Source organism: Calypte anna, chromosome 2, assembly GCF_003957555.1.
Source record: "Calypte anna isolate BGI_N300 chromosome 2, bCalAnn1_v1.p, whole genome shotgun sequence".
Taxonomy (NCBI): domain Eukaryota; kingdom Metazoa; phylum Chordata; class Aves; order Apodiformes; family Trochilidae; genus Calypte; species Calypte anna.
In genome coordinates, this window is record NC_044245.1 from 68,039,421 (window position 1) to 68,063,904 (window position 24,484).

The window sequence follows — 24,484 nt, forward strand, 5'->3', positions numbered from 1 at the left end:
TGCCCAAAGCTGCTGTGATCTGGAGTGGAGAAAGGTAAGAGGAGATGTAATAACATTTTGGTACTAGAGTTTCACATGTTCACTATATGGAGAGACATTTCCAAAAGCAGAAAGCAGCCAAGTCTCTTTTTTTCTGGAATGGCCACAATGTTGTGAAGTTTCCTTCTGCCCTGTGGCAACATTTCAGCTCTTGTGCATTTTCCCTTACATTTAGTGATTTTAAACTTCATCACCCAGGTGTTTGCTTGCCCTTTGCAGATTGTGGTATACTCTCAGCATCTTTGGAAATAAGGCTTTAGAAGCACAGTGCTGCTGGGTTTTCCACTGAAGGGGAAGCATCCCTGAGCCTCCCTCTGCAAGGCTTTACTGGCCGTGGGGGAGAAGGTTTGCCCCTCACCAGCCCCTTGGTAGCCTACTATTTGGAGAGAACCTGTGTCTCCAGCTTTCACCTCTTCCCTTTCAGGTCTACATGTGGCCAGTTTCTGCAAGTTTCTGCAACCCAAGGTGAACCCTGGGAAGCCCCGATTCAACCTCCTTGTTCCACCTGGTCCCATGCTTGGGGATCAAGCATCAGTGAGGAGGAGAAGCCTGGTTATGCTGCCCCTTCCACCCTGCTCCATGGTACGGAAAACACATGCCAGAGATTCTCTAGGCAGAAAGCTACTGACATCCCAGAAGGGATAAATTACTCTTGAGCAATTTATTAAAACTTTGTAGTGTCAGGCAGTCTCCACACTTCCTTCCATTCCCTTGCATTTATAAATAAAGGCCCCTGACAAGGAGGACTGTAACACAAATGTCCCAGTTGTCACAGGACTACAGAAAGATGAATTTCCCTTGCAAGAGCTTGCACCTTGCCTACAGCAGCTGGTCTGTTGAGGAGATTGTGCTGCCCCACAGTCCAAGCTCTGGAGCTGATGTTGGGGAGAATCCAGTGGTTCATCTGTCACCATGCTGCAGAGCAACTTTTGGATGCATTTGGCCATGCAGCTAATGAAGGTGTTCCATGATTCTGAAAGCTTTCAGAAAGCATTCACTGATTTATGTATGTGCTAGGCTGATCATTGATAGCAGGGGAAATTCTGACTGGACGTACTTGTTATCCCCCACTCTTGCTCTCCACCGAAATCCTTGTTTACAAAGACTTGTTTCTTTTTAAATCATTCCTCTGCACATCTAATAGGGCTGACTCGCTTTTTTTTTCAAAGTGAAATACCACTGCACATTCATTTAGGGCTTCCATGTGCTCCCTCTAGATCACAGCCAAACTTGCATTGGGCTTCTGTGAATGACAAGTCAGGTCTCTCCTCAACAGGAAAAAAACAGGTGAGCTATTTGTGTTGCTGACTAAGGGAGAGCAATTAAGAAGTGGATTTTTTTTTTCTTTAAATAATTTAGATTACAGCCCTCCTTACTCACTGAATATTTTTCTTTTGGAACTGAGAGTTCTTCTTTTGTCTATCAAAAAGAAGGTAACAAGCTGCTAGACCATCGCCACCACCTCCTTCTCACAGCCATTTACATCTCATGCCCATCTGCTCAGTAAGTCCAGGCTGAGGATTTACCCTCACTAATCGAGAAAGGATGAAACCACAACATATTTGAAATCATACAGGTCTCTAAATCATCTCCTCCCAAAAGGATGTATGTGCCACCAATAATTTCCACCCTACAATGACCACAGACAAGAGCAGAGGCTCCCCATTTCTTTAAAGGAAGGAAATCTCTGTGGCAGCCACATCTATAGTTTTTGTGAACCTTCCCAAAGCTTCATCCTTTCTGAGTTCTTTGTGCTATCATTGAAATTCCTGTTTTGTTTTTCACAGAGATGCTCCAATTCTAAAGGACAGAAAACCCAGATAGTCTTGTATTTAACATAAAATTGTACTAGCCAGAGGGAGCAGAATGTGCAATTCATGCAATGTATAGACCTTGTGGATTTTTATGTACAGGGTTTAATTTTCAGTGATTTTTCTTCTTGTATCATCCTAATTGCTTCCCTCTCCAAGTCATTTACTGATTTAACTGGGGTCCTTGCAGCTCATTTTCTTTGAAGTGGAATCTCAGCCCCAAAATAGACAAAACCAAGTTGATCTTTTGAACCCAGGAAATTATGTGGGTTTGAACTTTGATACAAATGGACCTAAGCACAATTCTTATATTATGATGGTTTGAAAGAAGTTGCAGCAAAAATTGTCACATTTGCAGACTCCCCCTGGGTATGGGGCTCTCACAACATGATGGGAAGTCCAATAGTTTGGTTGACATCCAGCAACAGACCCTTCAGCAGGCCAAAATGTGCCAGGAATCAACCAGTGCCAGTCAGTGCTCCCCAGAGCCCTGGAAATTTGCTTCTTCCTTGCCAGAGGAAAGGACTCAAGGGAGCAATCCCAGAGAGTCCCAGCCCAGCCCATACACCTAGCTGGCAGCCCCCTCATCTAAATTTTTGCCCCACCCCCACCCAACAGCTGTCCCGGCCCTTTCCCTGCATGTCGTGCAGTCTGGAAATGCACTCCAAAAAGGTTTTTTTTTTCCCAAGGGCATGAATTCAGCCTTCCCCTTGTTCTTGACTGTAATAAATCGTATTTGGATTGGGTACCACCTTTTCGAGTTGTCCTGTTTCTCCATGCCAGTGAGGCATCATGCCCAGCTTGATTTCACTTCTGTGATCAAGATGCAATAAAGGATTTTGTCAGCAATGCTCATGTTCAGTCAAATGCAGTATGTAAACTGTATCAATGGGCAGTGCCCTGAGGACAGAACATGCCTAAGGAAATTTGGCCAGGAGGGTTAATAGTCTGAAATCTAACCCTCTTTCCACCCCATCTTGCAACTCCCCACAAAGAAGGTTGGATATGACTAAAAAGAAAGGCATTCCTATGCTTTGGATTTAGAAAACAAAATGTTGTGTGAAAATGACTGACATGTTACTTCAGGGAGCAGAAGACATGCAGCCACACTGTGCCCCAGATGGCTGGCAAAGGGCCACAGTTTCCTTACCTCTGTCCCATCAGTGCCAGGCAGTTCTCCACAGCTGCCCTGCAGGGCTGTGAGTCTCAAATTACTTGAGGTAGGGGAGAGGTTGTGCTCAGCACCTTCTGGCCAGCACCAGAACATGAGGCAGAGCTGGCTGATTTGTTTACTGGAGATCAGTAAACAAAAAAATATATCAGAAGAGCAATATTTTTGCACTTAAAATCAAGCAAATCAGAAAGCACCAAAATAAAAGTTGATAAAATATTCTGCCTAGGGTAAGTTCTTAAATCTTTGGGAACAGAATTAAAAATATTTTTTTCCTTTTTTTTTTTTTTTTTCTGTTCTGTGAAACACTGTGCATATAAGGTTTTGAGTTTTCATACAAAAACTGAACAAATTAAAATTTTTTTTTTTCTAAAAAAGAAAAAGTTCTCTATTCTTTTTCAGAAGTAGTCAAGAAAAAGATTTGGCTTTTGTCTCAATCAGCTCTCCATGGTTGAAGCTTTTTCCTTAGTTGTGTATTTTAAATTCTTGCAGCAATGCATCATTTTCAGCTTTATGTTTTTCTCTTAAGGGCCAGAACCCTTCCCTGGCTTCCTCAGGACAGGTTCTCTCTCCAAAGCTTTCTGGAGATACTGGTACTTATTATTATTTAACACAACATATCCTAAAGAACAGAAATGGTCACACCAGGTGAGGGACCATTCTCACTGGAGAGATGGTCAGTGTGATGCTCATCTCCTCAAGGAGATGGCTCCCTCCCTCACCTGAACCCAAGAGGGGTTGAAGAGCTGTAAGAGAGGTGAAGGTTTTCAACACATCAGCTGCTCAGACCATGACAGTAAACAATAAATATGCAATGATTGCTGATGAATCAAACACACTATTTCAAGACAAAGTGAGCATATTCTTAGCAAATACATTTATATTTCTGTTACAAATTTTCAGAAATTCACTGTGTTAAGTGATGGCAACAACATTTTCATTATTTTTTATTTGAAAACTACTTACAAGGTTTTTTCCCTTCTGTTTAATTTTTTTCCAAGTTTTTCAGATTTTTTTTTAGATAAATAACTGCTTCTGGCTTATTAAAGTGGCTGAACTAGCATAGGTGGAACTGTTTTGGGGAGGCAGGGAGGAGGGACAACACTATATGGAAGCAGAATGGAAAAGGATGCTGCTCTGGTGTGAGCTGCTACATTTCAGATCCCACCTCGGCAAACAGTAAGTTCAATTCCTTGCTCATTCAGAAAAAAATTTCTTTTTATTTGTAATGTTGATGATTTGATTCACAACACTAATTGCTCACATATTGTTATTTTCTCAGCTTAATGGAATCATCAAGTTCTTGTGTCCAGCAAAAACAGTACAGCAGAGTTGTTCTGAAGTTTCATGAAATTTCACCTTGTCTTGCTTGAGCTTCTGTTGATCCAGAGTTGCCTTATAGTTTTTCAAGGAGTGCAGAGAGAGCTTTTAAAAGACTTTTTAGCAAAACTGGAACTGTTACCAGCATCCCGCACAATGAGTGTGTGCAGACACACAAAATCCAGGGGTTTTCTCCCTTACAAAATTAAGCATCTAGAGCACCTCAAGTGTAAAGCCCATTTCTCCCATTAGTTTTAGCCTAGAAATGTTCATGCTCTGTGGTTCCAGATGGCCTACAACAAGCAGTTTGGGCACTGGAGCAGCACCCAAATCACGTCCTTCAGCACTCCTCTTTATGCCTCTAGCTTCCCATAGGAAAATCCCTTCTTTACCACTCATTCATTCCTTACCTGCATTCTCTCAGGGCACTTGGCATTTTCACTGGATGGCAGTGGTATTTAGTAATTACCTCTTATACCTGCAGTAGAAACAAATATGTGTCAGATGCCCTCCAGCAGCTTTCCTCCTCAAAGATACACAATCTTTGAATGGTTATTTCCAAGTCATACGGCTTTTCACACATATTCAGCATACTGAAGAAAATAGTCCATAAACCTGGACATGAGGTATTCCTCATTTCACAAATCTGTCCATTAGATACACTCTGCTTGTATCTCCTTCTCCAGCCAGCGTGGGAAGGACTGGAAATCATCACAACCATGTCAGGAAAGGGCTGTTTGGTTGTACCTCTCTAGATCCTAGCTCAGCAATTCAGCATGGCCCGAGGGAAAATAGAAATGTTATCAGGGTGAAGGGGGTTAATCATGATCCAAGAATGACCAGATTCCCTGAAACATGAAACATATGGAAAGGAAAAGAAGGGGGAGGAGGGGGGAAGAGAGCATGGAAATACTTCTGATTTCCAGAAAAAGCAAATGAATGCTTAGATGTGCCATTAGATGCAAATATATTGGTTAGGTTATCATCAACACATTCTCCAGCATCCAGCAAAAGGCATTGCTTTCTGTGGAGCTTTCACTTCTGGCAGTATGACCTTTGAGAGCACGACCTTACCCTTCAGGTGGCTGATGGGGCAGCAGGGGCACACCTGGCAGGTGTGGGTGGGGCAGCAATGCTTACACTGCTGAAGTAATTTTCCCCCCAGTTACAGCAACACAGCCCTCCAGTGCCTGTTTTATAAAAAAACCACCATCAGCCAAATTGTAGCTGCTCAAGAAGCCTGCTGCTCAACCAGGAGGCCCCATGGAGTGGTAAGACCATAAAAATTTTGCTGTTGGTTTGCAGGGATGAAGATGTCAACCAAGGGTTTCTAACCTCCTGGGCTGGTGACTGAGCACCAAGGAAGGGCTCCTTGCTGCTTATGTGCCATATTGGTTGGATGCACATGTCCTTTTTTTCTCTTGAAAGGAAAGCTGCAGGATATTGCATGTGTTAGGCCACGTGGTGAAAGTCTGTTTTAATACCAGGCACATTCTGATGTACAGAAGCATGAAAACAGCCTTACAAAAGGTGGTTTGAAATATTCTTGGCTACAAAGTAGAGGGGAAGTACATGAAAAGAAAACAAAATGTTCACCAAATCCACCCAAACAACCACAACTGGACCTTAAGACTTTTCTGCTTAAAAGACACAGCCATACTCACTGGTTTGCTTTATTTACAGCAGTTTAAAATGACTGTGCAATTAGTAATATGGAAGGTACATGATAGACTAATACTGTTTCTGGGGTCGCTATTTTAAATGCAGGAACAGCAAATACCCTCCCAAAATGAGAAGGGAGCACTCATGACACCCAAAATTACCACAACAGAGGTTGCTGAAAATGGTCTGTTGTGACAGGTGCTAGATTGCCTGTAGAGCAGGTGCTTTGCTGGAGTAAATCAAAGTAATTGGGAACCTTCCCCCTATTTCCATAGTGCAATTGATGCCACCCACAAAGGTGTTTCTGCAGCAAAAGTGACTTGTGAACTCAGATCTGTGCCCCAGAGCTGTTGGCTGAAGCATGGGGTTGCAAGGCTTTATTGGTGTTACTTCTTGAGGTCTGAGCTGTGCTGCTGCCCAGCGGAGGGCATCACCTCTCAGGCATTCACAACTAGGGATTTTGGGGGTGGCAACAGTGGGCTTTTCAAAACCACTTTTAGGGGCTTAGTTCACTTCTGGAAGTGCATTTGCTGATGTCAAGGGCTTCAGCACGAGTTTTCCTGGATTCCTAAAAACCCTGGTCAGGACCTTCACCCAGAGGAGAGCTGAAGGAGCTTGCTTGGCTGCATCACTCCTGCTCACCAGCGGGTCAGCTCTGGCCTGCAGCAAGTGCATGGGGGTCCAGATCTTTACTGTCCACCACAACCTGCTCTCACAACCATGTTCCCACCAGAGCCACGGCCAGTGCAACCAGGGCATCCCTCCCACCCTTAGGTGGGAGCAGTGCAAGGGAGTTGGGAGCCCCTTGGTCCCCTTCTTCCTCTGCACGGAGGAGGAGGAACTCCCCCTGCATGTGTGCCTGAGGGGATTTCGCTGTCTCCAGCGTGGGGAGAGCCCCTGAACAATCAGCAATTCTCAGAGGGCTTCTGCTGCCAGATATATTGCCTCTAGCATGTTTCTGGCAGGTCTCTCTGACTTAGAGACAGGGCTCACCCAGTGGATTTTAGGAAGACTGGAAAGCCTCTGCATCCAGGAGAAAAAGGGCACTCTTCTTGAAGGAAAGAAGACTCCTGGGTGCAAGAGGGTTTAATGTACGTGCCCTTTGTCTCAGCATTGCACCTTCCTGTGGAGACCCATTTCAGAGAGCCCCCAGCAACTGGTCTGGCCTGGCACCTCCCTCTGATTTTCTGCCTTGGGTGCAATTCCCAGGTGAGTCAGCTGGGACTTGAGAAGGGTCTGGTGAAAGCAGAAGCCAGCTTTCTAGGCGCTGAGGGCTTGCAAGCAACTGTTGAGAAGAAACAGTCACTTTTCCTGGCATGCCTTTAGTCAGTGTGACCTTCAGAGTGTGAAAACCAGGGGGCCCAGCAGTGACTGCCGTGGTTAAACAGCAGCAAGAGCATTTTTACAAGAGGACTTCGATTTGGTCACTGACACAGAAAACTTCCATGAAGGCAGGTGGGGCTTGTGGGTAAGGTTTGAAGGGTCAGGCTCTCACAATGGAAATGACTTAGAGAAAAGATTTTTTTTCTCTCACAGGCTTGAGATGCTTTAAGTGTTCAGATCACCAGCAAGGTGGGTTAGGGAGGAATCGTCTCTTCACATATGCAAAAAAACACCCAACAAAAGTTTATCTACACTCTGCTGCAGCATGAAATGCAGACACTGCAGCTGTGTAATTGATCAGTTTTCTACTTTACAGACCAAAACGGTGGTCCTGAATTTTTTTTGCCATCTTTGCCTGACATCCAGAAACCATGAGTAACACAGTTTACAAAGCTACTGAGATTACCATGTCTTTGTCATGAGAAGACTTATTTGCAAAGAACCAATGTGCATGTAGGGTTCTGGCTTTAAGCATTCCCTCTAAAATTTAGGAGATAGTTTTCTAATAGAGTTTTTACGGCACAAAGACAGCAACCAGCTACCCGGCCAAATAACTTCCCACATACGTACTGTCTGGGTTTTTTATGATTGATTTGGTCTTCTTTTAAAGATTTCTGAATGCATAACTTACCTCTCTAGCTACACATGAACTTCTTTGAACAAGGACAACTATTTTTTTCCAAATATTCTCCAGCATGAGAAAGATTAGATTTTTTCCCCCTGAAGGGTTTGCTACAATGCAGATCAATCTGCATGCTTTCCAGAGCCCCAGAAGTTGTCTTAAAAGCTGCGAAAGAGAGAAGACATTAGAAGTGTTCATTTTACAGTGAGACATTTAGATTTTTTTTTATACACTTAATGAAGTCACAGTTGGTCCCCTGAGTGGTACATGCTCTTGCCCCTTGGAATCAAAACTGGATTTTTTGAAAGCCTTTCAGATGTCTCTTGGTAAAGCTGTGGTTGCTTGTCTTGATTTATGGTGGCAGTCACCTTCAATCTCAAAGATGCATTTTAACATTCTGAAGGTGGTGCTTCAATTCATGACTGAAAAGATTTCAGATGGGTGCTGCCAATTCTTTTTTTAGAGGATGAATGGTGTGTTATAAACCTGCCATCTAAAAATGCCTGCACTTCACCATTCTCCTTCAAAACGTGGCGATAATTACATATAAATTTCAGAAGATGGCGGTCAAGATTTGCAGTTAATACCCTAAACTCTGCGTGTACCCAGCGCACCCGCTGCCTGCCAGCACAGGGCGCGATGGCTGTTTTTTGGCTTTTTTTTTGTTTTTTATCTGATACGTTACAGCAGAAAGGATGTGGATGTGTGCTGGAGACGTTGAAACAGAACAACAAGAAAGCGTCGTGGCATGAAACACGTCTTTGAAACCCGAAAGGCGGTAAGAAAGTCTTTCGTGCAAGCCCAGACCTCGCTCCTTCATCCCTACTGCTCTTACCACTTTAGTGCAGGGGGCTCCTCAAACAGGCGAGCGCATGAGGTCCCACCACCCAGCCCCGGCTCCGGTGCCCGGTGTTTAAAGCGCTTCCTTCCCGGGGAATCATTCCCTGCGCCCAGCGGGGCGGGAGCCGCCCCTGGTCCGGAGCTGCCGGGTAACCCCGGCTCCGGCTGCTGCCGCCCCGTCGGGGCTAGCTGTCTGCGGGGCCCTGCGCTGCTGCTGCCTCCTCACCTCGTCCCCCATTTCACACCTTATGGGCTGCAAAGTACGGAGCAGCCTCGCCGGGGAACAGCCCGAGCCCCAAAACCTCCGTCTCGCCCTCGCCTCGGAGGAATAGTTTCTCATTCCTCTTCGCGATCCCAGCTCGGATGCCCGGACAAAACCGTGTTGGGTCGCAGGGGGGTGCGGGCAGGGGGTACTGGCCGCGGGCGCGGCGTGGGTGGGTGGGTGGGCGGATGCCCCCGCTATCTCCCCGAGCCGCCCGGGGGCCCGGCCGGCGCCGTCTAACACGTTTCTAGTGGGTGTAGCTAGCTGGATCTTTTACAGTAAAAGCCGCCTGGCTATCATAGGTAGGAGTTTCCCCATCCTATTTCTGTATTATGTGTCTGCATAGATTTAAAAAAAAAAAACACAACCCACCGCGAACGCAGAGAGGGCGCCGGGCTGCACACCCTCCCACCCCCCCCTGCGCCCCGCGGGGCGTGTTTACCAGCAATGGGGATGTGTCACTGCCTCAGATGTTTTCCAGCTCGCAAAGTCCCTGCTCCCCTCCGCCGGCTCCACCTCCGGGCCGGGACCCGCCTCTCCCCCCCCGCCCGGACAGGACGCCCTCCATCATATAAAGAAACTTTCCGGTGCTGTCGGCCCAGTGGCAGTGTGCCCCGTCTTAGCGGCATCCCCGGCAGCCGGCGGTGTCAGCCCGCTCTCAGCGCCGTGACAGAGGTAAGCGGCGGCAGCAGAGCCCTCCCAGCCCTCTTCCAGCCCCACCAAGCATCCCCCTAGCCCGCCGGCCGCTACAGTGCTCCGCTCGCCCACCCGGGCAGAGCTGCCCCGCGGCGGGACCCGACGGGCAGGGGGGGGAGTCTGAGGTGGGCAGTGCGGGCACCTCGGTTTCCTCCCGTCTGAGCTTTTCCTGGTGCTGCCGGCACTTGAGTGAGCCGTTTGGCTTTTTTTTTTTATTATTTATTTTTTTAATGGTTTAATTTTCCCTCCCTTAATTTAGAACGAAAAAAATTACACTCGCCGCATTAACTGTTCCCGTGGTGAAAGCGCGCACCGTCCGGTTTCGCTGCCCTGGGGAGGGTCGCGGGAAGGGGTGGGGATGGGATTCACTTCATGCTCTGACTAAGGAGGGGAAAGGACAATCTGGGGGTCTTTGCACCGTCCAGGGGGACACCCGCGGCCCCGGCTGAGAAGCTGAGGGAACGGGTTTGGTATGCGGGGAGGATGCTGTAGCCCGAGGAGGGGTGTGTAGGGGGTGCCTATCTACCCCCAGTAATGTGCACCTGTCTGACAAGGATCTCTGAAGGTCTCCCTGTGTCTAGAGGGTAAAGCTGTGGGTGAGGAATCACTTTTTAATTGGATCTAGTGGTGGTGTGAGGGGGGGAAACAACCAAACAAATCACCAAACTGAACTTTGGGGCATTCAAGCACTTTTTCAGCCCAGGGAGGCAAACCTGGTGCCAGCTGCCCGTAACTGGTGTCAGTGCCCTCATGTAGGGACCTTTGCAGCTGGTACCCATCACTTCAAAGCTGCACCTCTGTGTGTAGCCAGGGCTCTGTGGGTCTGGCTGCAAGCTCCCATGTCCCTCCTGTCAGGCTTTGTAGGTTGGTGTCTTTCCACTTTTACATTTTTGGAATGTATAGATCCGAATGTTAATATATATATATATATATATATATGCATGTTGGGAGCAGTTGGAGGTTTGCGTAGGACCTCGTGTTCAAGCACATCTTGCTTAAGTGAGCTTGTGAAGACTGTTTTGGTGTTATAGTGAGATACTCTATAGATCACCAGTATGTGTGAAGCCCTCTAAATTTTGTGCATGTGTCTAACATTGCATATGCCCGCTGTCAAATGCAGAGACATTTTTATGCAATTTTTTCCTTTGTTTTTTTTGGTTAAAAAGTGAAAATGGGGTTGAACTCTGAGAAGGACAGGGTTTGTACCTTAAGTCGCAACGAAAAAGTCACCAACCCATGTATGCTCATGCAAAACAGAGTCAGGACAAGGGGGAAGTCTGTCGAAGTCTGCAGCACAAGTGGTGCCTGGGGAGGGCTGTGGGGGGCTGTGCCTGGTTTCCTGAGGCTCTGTACCGTGTTTCCCAGGCTCCCCAGGGCCCCCCTGCACCCCGTAGCTGCCGTTTCGTGTGATGCATGTGTCACCGGGGACTGCTGGTGGGGCTCTACGTGGGGACTTCATCCAACGCCTGACCTACAGGTTTTCCTCTCCTCCCTCTCCTGTCCCTCCCTCCTTCTTCCGCAGCCCTCCCCCAGAGAGCTGGTGGTTGCACGTGTGTGTGGAGAGGTGGGCTTGGTGAAGCACCCCTAAAAATCCCCCACCTGACCCCCGAGGCGAGTGGCATGAACTTGGAGTCGGGCGAGTGCGGGATGAGCTCAGTGAGCTGCGGCAACGGGAAACTCCGGCAGTGGCTGATCGACCAGATAGACAGTGGCAAGTACCCGGGGCTGGTGTGGGAGAATGATGAGAAGAGCATCTTCCGTATCCCCTGGAAGCATGCTGGCAAGCAGGACTACAACCGTGAGGAGGATGCTGCCCTCTTCAAGGTAGGACTCAGCCTGGGGTCTGGGACGTGGGACACTCTTGGAGCAAGACGGGTGTCTGGAGGCTCTGCGGTGGTGGCCCCTCATCATTCCATACTTGCCACCTGCCTCTGCAGGCTGGCTCTGATGGGTGCTCATGGCCACCAGCTGCTTGCCTGGTGGCCCTGGTTGTGCCACAGTGTCCCCTGTGTTTGTGGGATGAGACTGCCTGCCCTTCCTCACCTCTCTGTGTGAAGCTGAATGCCTGTGAGACTGCAGTACAATCTATTTCCACATTTGTCTTGGATAATTTTCTCCCTTGTGTCTTTTTTTCCTACCTTACTATGCTGCTTTTTTCTCAACCTAAAACTGTAGGAAGTGAACTCACATAGAAGTACAAATAGCACATGTGCTGTTTCAAGCATTGTGGACTCATCCCTTGTAGCTGATTCTTTTTTTCTTTTTTCTTTTTTCTTTTTTTTTTGTTTTGTTCTTTTGATTATCTGAAATGTTTCCAGGCCTGGGCTCTTTTTAAAGGAAAGTTCAGAGAGGGCATTGATAAACCAGATCCCCCTACCTGGAAGACAAGATTAAGGTGTGCTCTGAACAAGAGCAATGACTTTGAAGAACTGGTGGAGAGAAGCCAGCTGGACATCTCAGATCCCTATAAAGTGTACAGAATAGTGCCAGAAGGTGCTAAAAAAGGTAAAGCTTCTCAAATTCCCCATGTAACTGGGTGTGAATATGTCTCATTGTAACCATATGAGGACTGAAGTGTGCTTTTCTGTAATGGCCATGCAGTCTTTTAAGGAGTAAAAACACAGGGCTCAAGTGCAGCTTGTTCCACTGACTTTAGAGGCTGCTCCTATGGGAGGACTGCTGGTGTTTGAGTCACAGCATTGAAAGGGAGACCTTGCAGAAGATACAGTCAGGCACCCTGTACATCTCTGGAGGAATTGCTCTTCTAGCTGGAGCCTCCTTCTTGCCAATGTAGTGAGAGCCAAGCAAGTGGCTAGAGGAAGAGGCAAAAAATAAAACAAAGCAAAACAAAACTAAATGAAAAAAAAATTCTCACTGGATCTATGTTTTGAATACAGGAAAGAACAGAAATGTTTTGAGCTAGACAGAAGGTAACTGCTGAGGTGGGAACAGCTGGGAATAAGGCAGGGCTTACAGCAGGTAAAGGGTTGTCTGGGTCCAGGGAGTGGGTCATGGCACAGTGGGTACAGCTGGGTTGTGCTTTTGCCTGGGGCACTGGGGAGCCCAGCAGGATGGGCTGCCTCCTGGAGTTGCCTTCAGGGAGGGCTGAGAATACTGTCCCAAACTGGCACTAGAGAGCCTTTTAGTCCTATGCTTGTTCAAAGGCAGGTTGTACAGATTTGTCTTCGATGTGCCAATTTCGAATTTCCTTAGGATGTGCTTGACAGCATTTATTATCATCCCTTTGGTGAACACAGGTGCAAAACAGATCAGTATGGAGGAACAACCATTAGTGGTGAACCATCACTTTGCACTAACGTCTCCTTACAATTCACTACCATCCCAGGTATGACAGTAGTTAATACATTTTGCTTGATGCATTGAGCAGCATTGTTTCTGTGCTATGTGCTATGCCTGTCTTTGCTGATGTGTCTCTCTTTTCAAGAAACTTCATTATGAAAACTGATAAATCAAGAGGAAACTTTTCTAATGTCATATTAGGCCACAGTTGATTTCTCTTGGTGTTGTTTTTCCTTGAGTAACAGCTCTGTGCTGTTGAGCGCTAGATATTAGTGAGCTGCTGTTCTGTTGATGTGAGCACCAGAATATAAACACCCACTGAAGCCTAGCTCTTCCCAGCAGACACTTCCCAGCAAAGCTTTGACTGTCTTTTGTTATTCCACCCTTCTCATTATTAACACCCAGTGGTGAGAAATTCATTTGAAAGCCTCATTGGTGGTGGTGCTGATGTGCCATTCATGTAGTCTGGGCAATGCTTAGACCTCCATGGGCTTTGGCAGTGAAAATCAAGGAACTGAAATGTGAAAGCTGACGCAACATCTAGAATTAGTTTTGTCGGCTGCCTAGTGAAAGACTATTTTGTTAAATCAAATAGGTACCAAACTACATGGTGCCTCATGAACGGAACTGGAGGGAGTTTGCTCCGGAACAGCCGCATCCCGACATCCCGTACCAGTGTGCCAGTGTCCCCTTTGCAGCTCGCAGTCATCACTGGCAGGGGCCTGGCTGTGAAAATGGTAAGATGCATCCATTTAGGGTTTCTTGCTGAGGTTAGTCACCTAGGGGGACCGCAGATTTCAGGTTTCTTATTTGGGGCTTTCACTGGAAGTAAAAGAAGTGGCCAGAGAGGAGTGCTGGGCTGCCTCCATAGAGAGCCCTGAGGCCACACAGTAAGAGCCTTTGTCCTGGCTCTTGCTTTTGCTGACACTATGCGTGTGGTGTTTGGGCTATGCAGTCCTCTAAGTTGATACAAGTCAGCCCCTAAAAGTTCTCAGCTGTCTCGAAAACCCTGAGCAATTAAGAAGGCAGCCAACCCCTTCCCCCCAGAAAAAATCCCTCAGCAGGAAACATGTATTCTTTAGCTTTGCTTTCTGATTTTGGACCTTTGGAGGCACACATCAGTGAGGTTTTCCCTCAAGCCTTGTGGATTAGAATGGCATTTCCCTGAGAGGAAAGCTGAAATTAATACTAGATTTTAGTGCTGTGGCAGTGGGACAAGATGTCATGGATTGAATCTCTCTTGGGGCTGGTACAGAAGAAAGGGAATAAAGAGGCATTCCCTTCCCCAAAGGTCTCACAGTACCAGAGTCTCATACAATTATGGCTCTGCATCCTTAGGAAGAACCCTGAATTGTGAAAATTGGCAGTGCTGTAGCCTGAGGGGGATAAAGAGAACGATTGTGTGCTGTAGACCTTGCAGGGTAACTCACCTGAGGATGGAGCTTTTGCTTTGTGAGGATAAGCAGCTGAATCAGAAGGGCAGGAAAAGATGAGAAACAAGAAAAAGCATTTTAGAGAAGATGCTGCGTTTTCAGAGGACAGTTTGCTAAAGGTTTTGGTGCAGACAAACTTCTGTCTCTTTGGGCCTGCTAAAAAATGCTCTGAACTCTGCAACTTCTGCTGGTGGTGTATTGGAATTACTAGGCAGAATCCTTTGCTTTTAATTGATCTGTTTGCTAGTGAAAAATCAAGGTAGCAAGACTTCTCCAAGAGATAGGGGTGTTTTGTATCTGTATCACTCCAGCTGCTGGTTGTGGTGGGTTCTGCCTTTGGGGAAGGTGGCATGTGCGTGTCTGCAAGTCACTTGCATCACCCCCCCAGAGACTTTCACTGACGTTAGGAAACAGGAAAATGTCAATTGCCCCTGTTATAATCCGTTTACTGATGGCCATCTCTTGGAACAGTAGTCCTGGTAATAAAACCCTAATAATCTTCTACTGCACAATTTTCTTTACCTGGGTTTTAAACAGCGTTAATTCCAGCTTTGTTGTTATACCTGTAGTAAAATTCCTTACATGAGGTGGATTCTTTTATGCAGTCAACTTTTAGCAGCACTATAATTTAGGTTAAAACATAATTTATTTCCATAATCAAACACAGTAGGTAAATAAAAAGTACTAGGGGGAGTATTGAAATGCTAAGGGAGAATTTTATGAAGACCCAAATAAAAATACAGTCCAAGTAACGTTGGCAGAGACTGGGAGAGCTGGCATGCCTGGAAAAAAATTGAAAATAAGACTTCTTTAGGAAGAAGGGGGGAAGAGAGTTTCTGGTGGGGCCCAGAAAATCTTTCATTGCTGTGATCTCTGCCTGAACTTTTCTTCTTTTAGGATTTAGGCAGCTGTCACTAACTTTTATTTATGAAAACAGGTTGTCAGGTGACAGGAACCTTTTATGCATGTGCCCCTCCTGAGTCCCAGGCTCCTGGTATCCCGATTGAGCCAAGCATAAGGTCTGGTGAAGCCCTCGCCCTGTCAGGTAAGGTCTGTAACCCCTCGGGTTTTGACAGGAGACTCCCACTTCTGACTTCTCCCCCAGCTTCAAGGGATGGGGGTGGTTAAAGTTAATGAAAGTGCTTTTTTAATGCTGGGTTGCTTCAGTGAGCTGCCAAATCAGGCCTTCCCTGGGGGGGGTTGAAAATTTTTTGGGTTGTTAGTGATTTCACTCAAGTGTTTCTTTTGTGAGGAGCCCCCACAAAAGCTGGTGTTACGTGGATACCTTGCTGTGCTCCTGCTTATACTGTCTGGCTTTGCTATGCTTCATTTTTCCTGGTGAAAAAAAGGCATTTGGGAAAGAAAAGGAAAGTTGTTTCAGCCAGGTTTGCAAACTTCCAAATGCTGGGTGATACTTCTGAATAAGTCTGGGAAAAGGTGTGGAAATGTGCTTTTCACAGAAAGAAGGGATAAATCCCTAGTGTGGTGCTGGGCATGTTTCTTGAGTGGAGTTGTTCTCTTGAATCAGTCTGTAGTTATATATGTGTGTGTGTGTTTGTGTACATACATGTAAACATGTTATTTACACATGCTTATATTTATATATATAGATCTATATATATTCAGTGCTATGTGAATTCTTAAGGTTCAGCCAAGTTGACTGAATGGCCATTGGAAATTAAAGCTGAGGGTTTCAGATACAGCCCTGTTGGAGCTGGAGCCAGCAGTCCCTTCTCTTCAGGCATCTGAGTGCAACTTTGCAGGTCTCCTGTGCAGAAGCCTCTTTTAGACGAATCTGGGGACAAACACAGCCACTTCCTGATTAAATTTGAGGACATGTACTGAGCCAGTGGGTTTAATTCTGACATGAACTTGGAAAATGTGATAGCAAGTTTTTGTGTGCAGACTTTTCCTTTTAAATGGAAACGTGAAGTTTGGGGACCTTATTTCCAACCTAATGAGAGACCATTAATGCTACCTTTCCCCAAAAGTTTTACTATTTATTTTTAGATGCTTTTTGCTAATGAGGGCCTATCTTCTGGGTGATGAGTGACCACCAGGCTCAAAAATCTCATACAAAGTTTCCTCTTGGCCTGAGTACAGCTTTGAAACATAAAACACCTATATTAATGCATCACATGATTTGGCTTTTTGTTTTGTTTTGGTTTTTGTTTTCCTGCTTGTAGATTGTCGTCTCCATATCTGCTTATATTACCGTGAAATACTGGTAAAGGAGGTGACAACTTCTAGTCCTGAAGGCTGTACAATATCCCACGGCCAAAGTTACGAGGTCAGCAGCCTGGAGCAAGTTATCTTCCCTTATCCAGAGGATAATGGCCAGAGGAAGAACATAGAAAAACTACTGAGCCACCTGGAACGAGGAGTAATACTGCGGATGGCACCTGATGGGCTCTATGCCAAGAGACTTTGCCAGAGCAGGATCTACTGGGATGGGCCTCTGGCACACTGTAGTGGCAGACCCAACAAGCTGGAGAGGGACCAAACGTGCAAGCTCTTTGATACTCAGCAGTTTTTAGCAGGTAATTCCCACTATGGCTTTGATACTGTTTCCAGAGATGTCACCCAGTCACGCTCCACATCCGCTTAAAGGAAGCACTCTTTTCGTGCTACCTTACAAGTTGCAGTAAGAATTATTTTTCACTTCTTCCTCTGGGCAAGTGCAGTCAAGGTGTAGTTGACTCCTGAATAACCCTGTCAAATTCTGCTCTCTGTGCACATTCAGTGCCCCTGTACAAGCCAGCAAGAGTGAACCGATGCTTGGCTGCCGGCACCCCAAGCCCCACATCTCTTTAAGAAGTGTAAGGATGAATCTAACAAAACAGGTTTTCCATGTATTAGGTGACAGAGGAAAGCAGATCCTGATCTTGAGTCTGCTGGTGTAAGTCCTGGGAAGGTCTCTGGTCTGCCTGACCCAGAACAAGCCTGAGATCTTGCTCAGAGTATACCAATATTAGCATGGATTTCAATAGCAAGCCTTCAGTAGCAATTCTGTTCCAGTATTTAAAAGATATTTGGGGGTCAAAAAGGATTTTGTAAGGAGTTTACAGGTTGCTCTAAGCCAGGAGGTGCATTACCTCTCCAGGACAGTGTGAGAAGGTGTCATTTTGCACAGGGCACATCAGTACAGAGAGGGCCGGAGCCCCCTTCAAGAAACTGCTTTCTCCTTCCAGCCCATGGAGGGAAGGGGCAGAGCCTCAGCTCTGCTTCCCAGCACTTCTTAGCAGTTAGTGGGAGGAAAGCTGTCCATCCAGAGAAACTTGTGGGAGCTGGTTGATGTTGCAGAGAACTTAGGCAGCAGGGATATGTTGCCCCTCTTTTTGAGTTGTGTGGCACTGCTACAGGTGAATTGAGTGTGTTTGGTGTGTTTTCCCGTTAGAACAGGGCACAAGCACAGACATGGGTCAAATAGGAGGATAAGGAAAAGAAGAGAAAATCATGCCAAACTTAAAACAAGAGCTATAGCTCTTGTTTTCCTGTGTTTTGTTTTTAGCGTCTTGTATTCCCAGGCTGATGCACCACCCTAGCGAAATGGTCAAGCAAGAAATGCATTTAAAGAGAGGAATCTCCTAATAATGTGCAAATTGACAGTTAGAAAGGGGAATTTGAGGTCAGGGTATTGGGTTGGGCTTCAGTCATGTGCTAATTTAAAGATGTATCATTCTGCCTCTGATTATGGTTTTGGAAATCCCTTTCCCTTTTCTCAGGTGTTTTTTTTTAGATGTACTCTGGGTTCTTCCAAACGGTTGACAGATTATCTCTTTTTAGATGCTTAACCCCAAAGATAAGCTCAAGCAATAGTTATTTTTTCCCCCTCCTGTTTTACTTATGCACCAATGCCTGTGCAGACCCAAGCATGTGGTTGAAGTCATAGTCTGTGGTGTGTGAGAAATGGGATTTTGCATGTGTTGATGCTCAGATAGGTTTGTGACTTGCCATGGGCATATCACATCTGCATGTTGACTGAATCTACTGATGTTCAGGTGAGCTTGGGGATTCCCAGAGCTTCCATAGGAAGAGGCTCAGAAGACCTCTATCAGGAGAGGAAATATTGGACAGAGAGCAAGGGGCAGAAGCAGAACTTGTATGGACTGCAGCTAGTAGGATCCCCTTGAGGAGCTGGACCTTACAATTTAAATTATGCCAGAGCATCAAGGCCTGTGTTGAGCAGCCTGTACTCTTGAAAAGGCAAAAATCAGAAAGCATGGGGATGGGGATGGAGAGTGCTGTGCAGCAAAATGCAGTAAATTGGGCTGAGTGGAGAGTAGGAGGATAGGGGAAGAGAACTTGGAGGCATGAGGGTGGCAGCCAGGGGAGTGTTGCCTTGGCAGAAAGAGGGATGACTGGAGCTGGAGTGGCAGATGGGAAAGGTTTGGGGAGACACATGGGGAGCCCTGAGGTGCAGGAGCACACACTTGTCCTGGAATGGGAGATGGAGCAAGCAGAGGGTTTTGGAGAAGCTCAAGCCTTGATTATCCTGAGGGTGGGAAATAAAGGGTTTTCTTTCTGTGCCGCAGGCTGCTGGGTGGTTCTCCCAGAGGTACTTCGGATTTGGAGAATTGCAGAGGAAAGAGGAAGGTGGCAGGCATTCCCCATTAGTAATACAGCATTGGTCTGGCCTAGGGGACATCCTGCCTGGTCCTGTGGCAGCATGGAGGGAAGCAGAGTCCTGTAGAAAATCACTCTTCTCTCCTGGCATACATCCAAAATGTTCACAGTGCTTTTCAGTGGTTTTTAGGGGACAATTTAAGTGGGTTTTTTTCTCTCAGGACAACTGTGCTTTATTCTGTTTTTGAAGTGAGTTGCCTGTTTTTTACTCTAAAAAGTGACCCTCCCAGTAAGACCAGTCCCAAGCCAGGGTTGTGACAATATTGTGGTAGTCAATTAATTCACACTGAAAAGGTCTGAAAAGGTTGCAGTTAGAGTGGAAATGGCAGGAGGGTATTTTGTGAAATGGTGCTTTTGTCATGCTGAGTTTGAAGACCCTCCTTTCCTGTGTAGCAAGGGATGCATCATTATAAGACATTGGGTTTAATATTTTTCCAGAATGCATGAGCAATTTAAATGAATATGAAATCTTTAACTATCAGCTATGTAGAAGTACTTCCCATAACACTCTTTAGCCAGGATATTGTGTTAGATGGAATTTTCTTTTTTTTTTGTGGAAGGTAATTCAGGGTCCACAACCCAACATAGTGGTTTTGGCCCGAGTGGAAGTCCGTCGTCACTATATTTCATAGGGGACAGTTTGACTATTGGAATAATTGGATAATTGACATTTTTCCTTTTGGGCAAGGACATAGGTTAGTGAAAAGAACACAGGAGTGCAGAAGATACAGGCCCTTTTCCTGGCTTGATGTGTGGCTTAAATAAGCTGCTTCATCTTCCCCTGCCTCTGCATTCCTTCTGTAGGCACAGTGATGACAGTGGCTCCATGGCTGAATTTTGTGCCTGGCAGTACTTAGATTCCTGGGTTCCACTGAGCTTGAGTGCTGCTGTTGGACATCTGCTTGAGTGGATCCTGGGTACCACTAGCATCTGCTCCAGGATCTGCTGCTGTTGAAATGTAGAAATGCTGATTGGAAGGCATCCTGGTTTGTGCTTATGAAATGACTTGTGAGGCCAGGCTAGTAGAAAATTTGCAGCATTATAAGTAGCTACCCATGATCTGTGGGGAAGTCTCCAAGCTCAGTGTCTTCTCCTGACCTTTTGTCTCTATTCTGACCTCTCTCGTTCTCACCTGGAGTTACTTCATCTTTTCCCACTGTTTGGAACTCAGCCATCCACAAAGTCTTTCTTCCTGGCCTATACTGGGTTTGTCTGGCACAGAGTTAATTTTCTTTGTAGTGATGCTGTTGTTTGGATTTGTGATTTAAAAAGTGCTGATAGCACAGGGATGTTTTAGCAAATGCTGAACAGTGCTCACACAGGCTTTCTACATTTCTCACTCTGCCACTACAGCAAGTAGGCTGGGGTGGACAAGATTCTGTGCAGGGACACAAGACAGCTGACCCAAGTTAACCAGAGGGGTATTCCCTGCTGTATGACCTTGTGGAAAAAACCTGGGAGGGGAATTTTCCAGAGGTTGCTGTTGCTTGGGGACTGACTGGGTATCAAAACTTTTTGCATCCCCTGTTTTTCTTGGTTTTGTCTTTTTTGTTTGTTTTAACCTATTAAACTGTCTTTATCTCAACTCACAAGTTTTTTCTTACCTATGCCCTTCTGATTTCCTCCTCCATCCCAGTGGCAGAAGCAAGTGGGTGGATGTGTGTTACTTACCTGCCTTCTGGGGTTAACTCACAACACATCCCTTTCTTTCTTCCCAGAGCTGCAAACCTTTTCTCACCATGGACGCCCACTGCCAAGATACCAGGTTGCTCTGTGCTTTGGGGAGGAATTTCCAGATCCACAGAGGCAGAGGAAACTAATTACAGCCCATGTAAGTAGGATTACTGCCTTACCTAAAAGAAACATATTCCTTGGAGGATATGAATCTGCCAGTCAGGCTTTTCTGCCTTGTGTAGGGTGTGAGGAAGGGAAGAAATTATTGAAAATGCAGCACTATCCAGACAGGGGTTGAATCCTGGGATCTGCAGGGGACTGACTGGTAACTCTCAGTAGGACAGAACACCTGATTTACCTCTCTGTGGAACATCAGGTTGCAAATCCCCTTAAAAAATTAAAGCTGAAAAATACCCTGGAAGATTTGGGATGTGTTGTTATTGCTGGCCTGGTTGCACAGCTCCTTGGGCTACCACACTGGTGCAGGATGTGATGCTTTCACAACCACTGCACCTGAAGGTGCTTCAGGATTCCATCCTGCATCTCAGGGACCTCAGCCCTTAATGGGATATAGGGACTGGCTGTGCAGCTTTGGGGCTAAGGCAGCAGGCAAACTCAGAGACTGATTGACCACAGTTCACACACATTCAAAGCTTGTGTTTCAGGATGCTATCTGAGAGAGGGTGATGACAGAGACTGAGACCAGGTACTTTCTAAATTGACTGTACTGGCCCATAAAACCACAAGAGAGGTAATAATGCACACGTTAGAGGCATGCTTAGCCTATTGCATCCTTGGAAAGAAAAATGATGTCTCTTAATTTTTTGAAAGCCCCTTTGGTAGTAGCATGGGTCCCAAGTCAGCATTTTGTCATAAGCTATGACCTCTCCTTAGCTGTGTAGCTTTCATACTACCCCACTGTTGCTTAGCAGGTCTCTGGGGTGGAACGTGGGAAGCTCACAAATCCATCCAAAGGTATCTATCCCTCCTTTCTATCTCTTCTCCATCCCCCTTCTCCATCTCCTCTTCTATCAGCTTTTCTGTAAGCCTGTACCTCCTGCTTTTCCCAGAACTTTTCTGCCCTCTTATTAGTTACTTCTCAACTTCTTGGGCTCTACCACCCCACCAAATAGGAGCCCCAGGAGCTGTCTCACCTACCCTGCTGCCTTCCTGTCTCCCCCACAGGGGGACTGGGGGTGCTTAGCTGCCTCTGATATCAATGAGGGGAAGAAAAAGGGGATCTGTGGGGCTGCTCCAAGCAGTGATGCCTTCTGGCTTTCTCCTTTCCCGAGGGGGAGACCCACAGACAGCACATTTTTCCTCTGAAATGGTACCCATGTCTTCAAGTGGAGGGGCTGGCTGACCAGCAGGGGAGGGTTGTGGAGGGAGTTGTCCAATCTCCTGAGAGTAAGGAGAGCTTCAAATGTTTGTTCTCAGTGTGCAGCTTTAAATATTTAGTCACAGCCCAAATCTCTGACAGAAATGGCAGTTTTTGAAGAGTCAGAAGTGAAGGCAGTGTTAAATCATACAAATCCTTCTTGGTGACAGATTCCAGTTCCAACAGATTCCTCCCCAGAGTCCAGATGAGCAGAAACAAAAGTAACCTTGGCTTTAGATTGAAGTCTGTCTGCCTCAGTCTACCTGAGGGCCCCAGCATTTCAGTTAAAGTTCTCAAAGGTCTTTGCAGTGCAGACAAGACTGTGTATGTGCATTTGAGCAAGTTGAGTGGCCACAGACATGTCTGCCCTGCAGGCATTGCTCACACCCAGGGGCTGGCTGAGGGGCTGCAGTCACTAATGCATCATTTCTGTCACTGCTACATGTCCTAAAGGAAGGCTGGGGAGGTAAGGAGCCTGTGTGGTTAGCAAGGCACTTGGTACTAGAACAGGTAAGCCTCAGTGTAAAACAGAGATCAGTGAGCCCACTAAAATTTTCCCATTCTGGTAAGAACTGTTTTGCCCTGCCTTTTTTTTGTTTGTTTGTTTGTTTTGGTTTTTTTTGTTTGTTTGTTTGTTTTGTTTTACTTAAAAGTACTGTAAATAACTAAGATGAGGACCATGAAATTTTGTCACCTGTCTGACTAACATTTTGTCTGTTCTTAAGGTTGAACCAATGTTTGCCAGGCAGCTGTATTACTTTGCTCAACAAAACAGTGGACATCTTCTGAGAGGCTATGATTTACCAGAACTTGTGGCTGGTCCAGAGGATTATCACAGATCTATTCGCCATTCCTCTATTCAAGAATAAGATCTCCAGAAATTGTGTTCTTAAAGGCACTGTGAAGATTATGCAGAGTGGAAGAGCAGATCTGGGTCACAATTTGGAGATCCACACCACAGCTGGATGTGTTCAGGGCTTCAGTGATAGGAAAATGAACAAGGACAACCATGTTGTGTGACACAAATGACAGGTCTTCAATGTTTGGATGCTAGATCTCACATAGGTTCCAGTGTCACTGAGAGTATCTCAAAACTGACGAAATGATTGATATGTTTACGTTTGCTTAATGTTCTTCTTGCGGTTTGAGGACTGATTCTTACCGAAGTCTTAAATCCAGAGTTTACACTGTTCCATTTGCAGGGCTATTTATTTTGGATTACTGATCTCAGGGAAGGTACATAAATTTGTGGTGTTCCCAATTTGAAACTGTAGCTACTATAGTTGGGTAGCAAACGTGGATGTTTTATTGACAATAGCGAACACATGCAAGTGGTTATAAATTTAGATTCATATGTGTGATGCCTATATTCTTGTATAGAATATTTCAGTGTATTTTTTAAAAACAATCCAATTCTTCAGAGATGTATTTTTTTAATGCCTGACTGACATTTGTCCTGACAATTAATTTTGTTGCTGCCACTGTTATTATTGGATTAGCCCCCGAAATCGCAGTTTTTAAAGTGATGTGTTTATGGTACTGCTTTAGGAAAAGTGACAGTTCAGCTCATATTACCTGTGGATTTAGTGGATTAACCACTAAAATACTAGAGTCCCGAAGAGCAGGTTTAAAAATAAATTGCATTTTACTTATTATTGAAAGCTACTATGCATTCTATGTATCTATATATACGTATGCATTAGAGTGAAGTTGGCAGACCTTGAAAATAGCTCAGAGATGTTTCTGCTGTCCCTTTTTTTGATGTCACACGTGAGCCAGGTCAAAATGACTAGTGCCTCTGACTTCTTCAGAGCCAGCTCTGCTTTTTGTGGGCACTCACAGCTTCCAGTGGTATCGAAATGAATGTGAAGGGAAAGGTCGAGAAGAGAAACATTTGGCCTCCCATATTAAGACAGTCAAGGAAATAACTTGCTTTAATGTTTGTTTTCAGAAATTTTACAGAAGTATAATTTGATGCAATTTGCAGCTTTTAATGGTAGGGTGCCATAATACAGATGAAGAGAAGAGGTCTGTTGAGTGTGTGTGCCAGTGAAATTTCCACACTGATGAGCAGACTGTGTGATCTAACTAGCTTTAACTCCACAACATGATCTTGCTATGCTTAACAGACATGCTGCACTGGAATTTCTAAAGGAGGAAGAAGAACTTGGTCCTTGGTCTAGCAGCAGATTTGTGTTCTAGGGACTCTGAATTTATACATCTTAAAGATGCATGCTCTTTTGGGGTATATTATCCCCCTCCTTCTC

General features: G+C 45.7%; 1 protein-coding gene across 2 annotated transcripts; it reads left to right on the forward strand.

The window, feature by feature from the left end:
- Window positions 1–9,721: 9,721 nt before the first annotated feature.
- Window positions 9,722–23,124, forward strand: IRF4 (interferon regulatory factor 4). Of its 2 annotated transcripts, none has more exons than XM_030445588.1 (9): window positions 9,722–9,785; window positions 11,329–11,630; window positions 12,125–12,311; window positions 13,064–13,152; window positions 13,702–13,843; window positions 15,477–15,584; window positions 16,726–17,079; window positions 20,884–20,996; window positions 22,943–23,124. In XM_030445588.1, exons 2-9 carry the CDS (start codon window positions 11,427–11,429, stop codon window positions 23,084–23,086), a joined length of 1,341 nt encoding a protein of 446 aa, XP_030301448.1. In that variant the 5' UTR covers window positions 9,722–9,785; window positions 11,329–11,426; the 3' UTR covers window positions 23,087–23,124. The 2 variants fall into 2 exon arrangements, with proteins under 2 accessions (XP_030301448.1, XP_030301449.1); XM_030445589.1 differs by having other exon boundaries at window positions 9,728–9,785; window positions 11,340–11,630.
- Window positions 23,125–24,484: the final 1,360 nt, after the last annotated feature.